The 6,656-nt window shown below is 43.6% G+C and overlaps 1 protein-coding gene across 1 annotated transcript in view; it reads right to left on the bottom strand.

Annotated features, from left to right (window-relative positions):
• Nucleotides 1-2,196: 2,196 nt before the first annotated feature.
• gli2a (GLI family zinc finger 2a) overlaps nucleotides 2,197-6,656 on the bottom strand; it is an 89,472-nt gene continuing 85,012 nt past the window's right edge. The window contains exon 14 of the mRNA XM_034885609.1: nucleotides 2,197-6,280. Within this exon, the coding sequence (XP_034741500.1) occupies nucleotides 3,975-6,280 (2,306 nt within the window). The 3' untranslated portion in view covers nucleotides 2,197-3,974. The remainder of the gene's footprint in view (nucleotides 6,281-6,656) is intronic.

The following is a 6,656-nucleotide window of genomic DNA, read 5'->3' as shown; positions in this document are numbered from 1 at the left end:
CTTTCTTATGTAATGCATAAAATGGAGTTGCATATTAAACAGGGCCTAGAATAAGGCGGCCTAGAGCCTTTAGACAAATATTGTGTTGGGTTCATGTTATTTGTTTTTCTTAAACTATCAAACAATAATTTTTCAGCCCCCACTGCAGCAATTCTGAGGACCCCCAAAGGGGTCCCAGATCCCCTGTTGAAGATTTCTGCTCTAAATTATGTTATAGACCAATTTAACCTTAATGGCAATATTTTCTCAAAAAATCAACAGGATTTGTTTGTGAATTCTTGTAATACAATAGAAACCGCTGCACATGGTTTGGTATGGTAATCATGCATGTGTAGCCTCTTGCCATCCATCTGCCAAGCGAGATAAAAACTGCATGGTTTGGCCAACTTTTGTCTTAGAAGTGGTAGCAAGCTGAGATTTGTAGAAAAATCAACAATCCAAGAAATCCAGTAGTACCAATCATGCAATGCTGGTTTACCAGGGAGGGTGCTAAATAATGCTCCAAAAAAAAGGACTATGGTTACAAAATCCCCTGTCTCCCACTCCTACCCCAACAGAAAAAAGGGGTGAAATGCTAAGGAGTTAGAGGAATAGTTTCTTGCGTCGCAGCTAGGCAGAAGACATTTATTTTCATATGTTGTCATTTAATTATTTTCATAAATCAATGCCATTGGTCACCCGTTAAGGTCTCGCAATGGGTTTTACAAATATTAATAATTGCCTCGTCACTGTTTACATATTATTTTTTTAGATAAAAGAGCTCATTAAAATGTTTTTTAAATTGGCCTTTTTTCATTTCCTGAAAAACAACAGGTTATGGACAAACAATGTTTTCCCCCCTGACTGCAACACTGGACCGGTCTCAAGACCACTTTTTGAAGGTCTCATCTCAGAATCATGCCGCAAAGGACCGCAGGTCGGAATTGAAACCGAGGTGTCAAGGAATATACCTTCACATATGTGCACCTGTTATACCAACTGAACTAACCTGGCTACAAAGTGACTTAATTCTAATTCAAAATGTGTTACTGTTAACACCATTTCCTACCAAAGCAACTGCAGAGGTGTCTGCAATCGCTTTTAATTATTTTATTGAGGCATTTTCCATGGTACACTTTTATCAATGGAAGAGGTGAATAAAGAAGAATCTTAATTTGTTTTCTGTGGGTGTTTTTACATGGGACTGTGGACATTGGGCTGGCCTTGCCAGGTCCTTGGTCTTGACTTGGTCTCAATATACTCTGGTCTTGGTGATGACTTGGTTTTGGATCAGGTGGTCTTGAATACTACACTAACAACTGTCAGACTTGTCTGTTAAATGCTACGATAAAACAGAAGTAACTGACAAGATGTGGGGGTACAGGATTGGATTGGACTGTGCTGGATAGTCTCCTCCAGACCTTCCTACAAGCGCAGTGGAGGAGGGTCTGGCTATTCCACATAGCACTCCGGGAAGTGAGGAAAACGTGCTCTGGCTGATTTTTTTTTTTTTAAACCAATCACAATTGTCTTGGGTGGTGCTATGCACCACAGTGCTGCTGCTAACAGTCTCAGGAAGGATCTTCTTTTGGTGGAACATCTGTACGTTCAGAAGTAGTTTTAGTTGTCAACAGAAAACTCAGATTGGAAAGATGGTCTAGCTAGCTGTCTGGATTTACCCTGCAGAGATCTGAGTACCAGGTAACCATAGTCCTCAGATTGGACAGATAGTCTAGCTAGCTGTCTGGATTTACCCTGCAGAGATCTGAGGACCAGGTAACCATAGTCCTCAGATCGGACAGATAGTCTAGCTAGTGGTCTGGATTTACCCTGCAGAGATCTGAGGAACAGGTAACCCTAGTCCTCAGAAATCCAACAAAGATTAGAACGTCAACAGACATTTTTCATGGCCAGTTGATTTTGTTAGGTCTGCCTTTTGTGTATGCACTACGTATGATCAGCATGGGTACCATCGTTTAATATCAAGGTTGTTTTCAGAAGCATGTGTGTGAGTATACCGGGGTTTGGCCTCAGAGCTGTACTGAGAACATGAGAGCAGTGTGCCAACATGCCAAATGTGATTTCACTTGTAGCATATAGCTCTACTTTCATGTCACCTCCAGGGACCACAGACTCTGATATATCAAAGAAGACACAACGCTGGGATTTAAACAGAAAAAAGAAGAGATAGTTTATTTGAAATGTACAAAAGCTATATACACACATTCACACAAACCCACACACACTGAGGATAGTAGATGTAAATGATAGCATACGCACAAACATTTTAAAGGCTACTTAGAAATTCAGCAAACATTATAAAACTGAGGAATTTGCAGGGCTAGTTGGCCATTCCTGTCTGAAACAGGATTTCATTATCAATGTCTGTGCCCCTTCCAGGACTCTCTGCAGTTCATCCAGAGCCCAGGGGAAGGATGGGGAGCGGCAAAGGGGGGGTTGGTATGAATGTGTTAATTAGGTTCAGATCTCGACTGAAAACACACAGAGGTACTTGTATATTCTTTTAGAGAATGCTCCTCATCAGACACGGGTTCATGTGCCCTGATAGACTAACACAGAGGCGTATCCTTGTCCTTTTCAATCATTTACCCTTGTGAAATGGGACCACGGTGAGTTGATGCCTCTGATCCAGAGGGCAAAGAAGGAGATCTGATTTTACAGGGCCATCCCCCAGAGCTCAGACCATGATAAAAAATCACTCACTATCTGTGGCTCATAATGTACAACCACATATTTAAACCAAGGCTGCCAAATGCTTTCATATAAGATACAATGAGTCACAGGTTTCTGGTTTAATAATGAATTTCATGAAATGTCTGGATAAATGTTTAACGTATGCAATATTAGCTCAGAATCACAAATAACCTTTATTCCAAAATCTTTGTGTAGTTGAAACTCAGCAATACAAAGACAGGTTGTGCAGAGGACAGGTTCCTATAATGGCACTTCTTTGCTTATTTCTTATCCTGCAAGATAGCTGAATTAAGTGCATACATACATTGCGGTAGCTGTTCATGTTCAACAGGCATGTATCAATTTCTACTCCTGCATGGTTTGTTTCTAGGCTTTGACTGTTCATTACCTCCGTGTTTTAAGCACCTGCATGTTTGAAAAGCTAAATAAACTGTAGTTCTGTAAAGATGTGCCTGCATAACAATTACAAGTACATTTCTATGTACAGTATGACCTTCTGAGCTATGGCATAGTGTTTTAAACCTTGTCAATTAAAAAGTACACCTTTCCAATTAATTTGCATAACATGTGTACAGTGTGTACAAGGTTAGTATCTTTACCTATGAAGCATATTGTATTGTACACATAAAAGGTAGCAAGAATTTTACTTTTCCAATCCATGTGATTAGCACAAAGCAAACTAAAAAAATTAAAAAATCTGTCACTTTTCTTTTGGGAATGAATAGTAGGTGCCCAAATTCTACTGTACATTTGACAGCCCTAGTTTAAGTCTATAGCATAATTTAAAGCAAGTACCATACAGTTTAATCTATACACATAAAGGTCTTCATGAGAAAATATTATCTGTTATCTACATATCATGTCCATTACATGCTAACTGTTTTCATGTCATACTCGATACTCAACATTGATGTCCCCAGCAAGGTAATACATGTATGTGAAGCACTTTCAGTGCACCACTTTGTAAAGGGCTATAACACCAGCAAATAGTGGCAATTGATTATAGATGCATTTATATACCCTGGGCTACTCGTGGGTAAAATGTATGGCTTTTTAACAAATAGAGATAGAAATTGTCCTTGAGCCTAGCTTTACTTACTATTTTTTTTAATGTAACATATTATAGTCTGAAGTATAATATTACAAGATAGGCATATTACTATGGACAACGAAGAAACTAATGCATGAAATAGCCAGTTTTACTTTGTTCAATCAGTGCTTTCTGTAGTCTATATATTCCTGGGTTGAGACTGGATGGATGATGACATGTTTGATTGCTCTCAGCTTATCATGTTGAGGAATTTGCTTTCTTCAGCCAAGGCTGTGAGCATAGAGTTCATGTCACCGATGGCCATGTTGCCAATCCCCGCTGGTACGGAGGAGAGGGTGACAGAGTTGCGGGGGGTGGTGAGACGTGAGGAATTCTGGGAAAGGCTCTGCAGAAGGCCAGGACTCAGTGTGCCCGACATTAGGCTGGAGTGATCCCCGTCATCTAGCATGGTGTCAAAGTCGATCTGGGCATGCTCCGTGCCACCAGATCCACCAGTGGAAGAGTCCACCGTACTGCTGGAAACGTGGTTGACTCCTGGTGAGGCCATGTTGGCTACAGCAGTGGTGTTGCTGGCAGGAGCCTGCCTGGCACTGGGGGACATGGGAGCATCAAAGCTGACAGAAGTTGGCTCAAACATATGAATCTGACCTGTGTAGAACACAGCAGAGTTTAGATTTTCAGAGTTGATGTTGCCATTTGGCCTCTTTGGGCTTGCCTCTGAGGTGTCAGTACGACTAAGACTCAGATCAGATGACTTGGGTATTCGGCTTGGTGGCATCATGCTAGACCCTGTGTGCTGCCTGGCATTCGACTTGGGCTCTATTGGAGGCCTGGGTTGTAGCATTCCTCTGCCTCCATTATGGATATTGTGCTGCTGTTGCTGGGACAGAACGCTGTAATTATGCTGCAGATCCGCTTGGTTCACATGAGAATACCCATCAGCCTGTGTCCTTGCTCTGCAACTTTGCAGTTCGGGCTCTGCCATATTGTTCCGGGTAGGTCTCATGCTTGTGCTTCCAGATATAGAGTTTGGGATTGCCTCTTGTCCAAACCCTTGCTGAGGACTCATTTGCTCACTAAAGTTTACACTGTTGCATTGCCTCTGTTGCTGATGCTGCTGGTGGGAGATGTTCATCACACGCTGGTTGCTGTGGTTTGCATAACCCTGCATAGACATATTCTGACTCATAGGCATGACTTGCTGGTTGCTGCCCAGCCCCTGACCTTGTCCCTGTAAGGAACCAAAATTTTGCCTCTGCTGAACCACAGCTAGGTTCCCCCTGAGAGGATGCTGTTGTTGCTTGCTGAGCTTGGTTGTGGTGTCCACAGTTCCTGAGCTCACCTCGTTCCACTGCACCGGCATCTTATTTTTATTCATATTGTCCAATGGTGTTGAGAACGACTGCTGGGAGCCACTGGGACCCATCTGGTAGGATCGGATGTCCTGACCAGACTGAGTCATGTTGGCGTCCACCATTGCCATCCTCCTCTGCACATAAAATGATACCGGTGGGGCCATGCCTATCTGGTAGCCCTGAGTCTGATTGTTGGAATGGCAGTCCACTTGCCCCGAGTTGTGACCTGAGGGGCCAGAGTTCTGCGAAGTAATGTACTGCACCACATCATCTGGAAGCACCATGTCGTCCTCCCCACTCTGCTCCACCCCAATCATCATCCCATCTACTGCCATGTTCTCCATGGCTACATTCTCAGAAATGCTAGGTGGTCTAGGGGCAAAGGGGTAGCGTTGCAGGCTGCCATCAGAGCGAGTGTAGCCCTGCATAGCCAGTGTTTGATGGCGGTCAGCAGATGGACCATTTATGGGGTTCATGCTGTTCATGCTGTTATAGCGCTGAACCCTTGGGAAGGAAAGAGGGTCTAGTGTGGGACGACGCACTGGATCGCTGGCACGACGTGGAAGGTTGGGGGGTACCTCATGTGGCATCATGCTCCGTGTGCCATATCCAGTATCACTGCAACGCCGAGGAACAGTTCCAGAGGATGGCTGATGGAATGGGTATGACGAGCCTTCCTGGGAGTCACTATAGAGTGCCATGCGGGTCCTTAGGCTCATTCGATCCATATTGGGGAGAGGAGTAGGTGGAACTCCACCAATGGCAGCAGCATACTTTGCCTTTAGTCGATAATGCTGAGCTGGTGTCAGACTAAGAAGGCTTGGGAGACCCCCTCCGCCTCCTCCACTGACACCACCACCTCCACAATGGCTGGCCTCGCTGGAGCGGCGAGACAGATCGGTAGAGATTGGGTCATAGGAGTCAGCCGAACTGATGTTGTTGTGACGATTGGTACCAAACTGGGACGCCTCGCTGGAGCGGCGGCTGGAATAGCAGGGTGAAATACCAGAGGAGCGACGACTCATGGTGTAAGCAGAGCTCATGGTGCTAGTGGTGCTGTCACGGCGCTCATTCAGCTGGTTCAACAGTGTCACTTCACACGAAGACAGGTCACCCATGCGCTGGCCAGGATACGAACCGCTTAAGTTACTCATTATGTTGGAGCTCTCCAGCAGGGAACCTGGCAGACACAAAAAGATATTATTTAGGATTGGCAGTTGATTAAAATATGTAAGGGCAATTAATGGGACAATTCTCCATAGTTAACTAATTAATTGCAAATTAATCACACATTTTATATCTGTCCCAAATGTAAGGGATATTTTTTGTTTTTGTTTTTTATCATTATGGGAGCGGACATGTGTGCTTACTTTATGCACATGTTTATTATTATTGCAACAATGACAAATAAAGACTAGAATATTCTCCTGAATAACAGCAGAGGTACTGTATGCTCAAAAGATATGCTGAAAGCATAATATCACAAACTCAAGCCCATCAAGACGGACTTTGTAACCAAACTCGCCATTTAAACTAATCTTCTCTTTATCCACATC

This window comes from Etheostoma cragini, chromosome 11, assembly GCF_013103735.1.
Source record: "Etheostoma cragini isolate CJK2018 chromosome 11, CSU_Ecrag_1.0, whole genome shotgun sequence".
Lineage (NCBI taxonomy): Eukaryota > Metazoa > Chordata > Actinopteri > Perciformes > Percidae > Etheostoma > Etheostoma cragini.
Note: the sequence above shows the minus strand (reverse complement) of the source record. Positions and strands in the feature narration are given on the sequence as shown.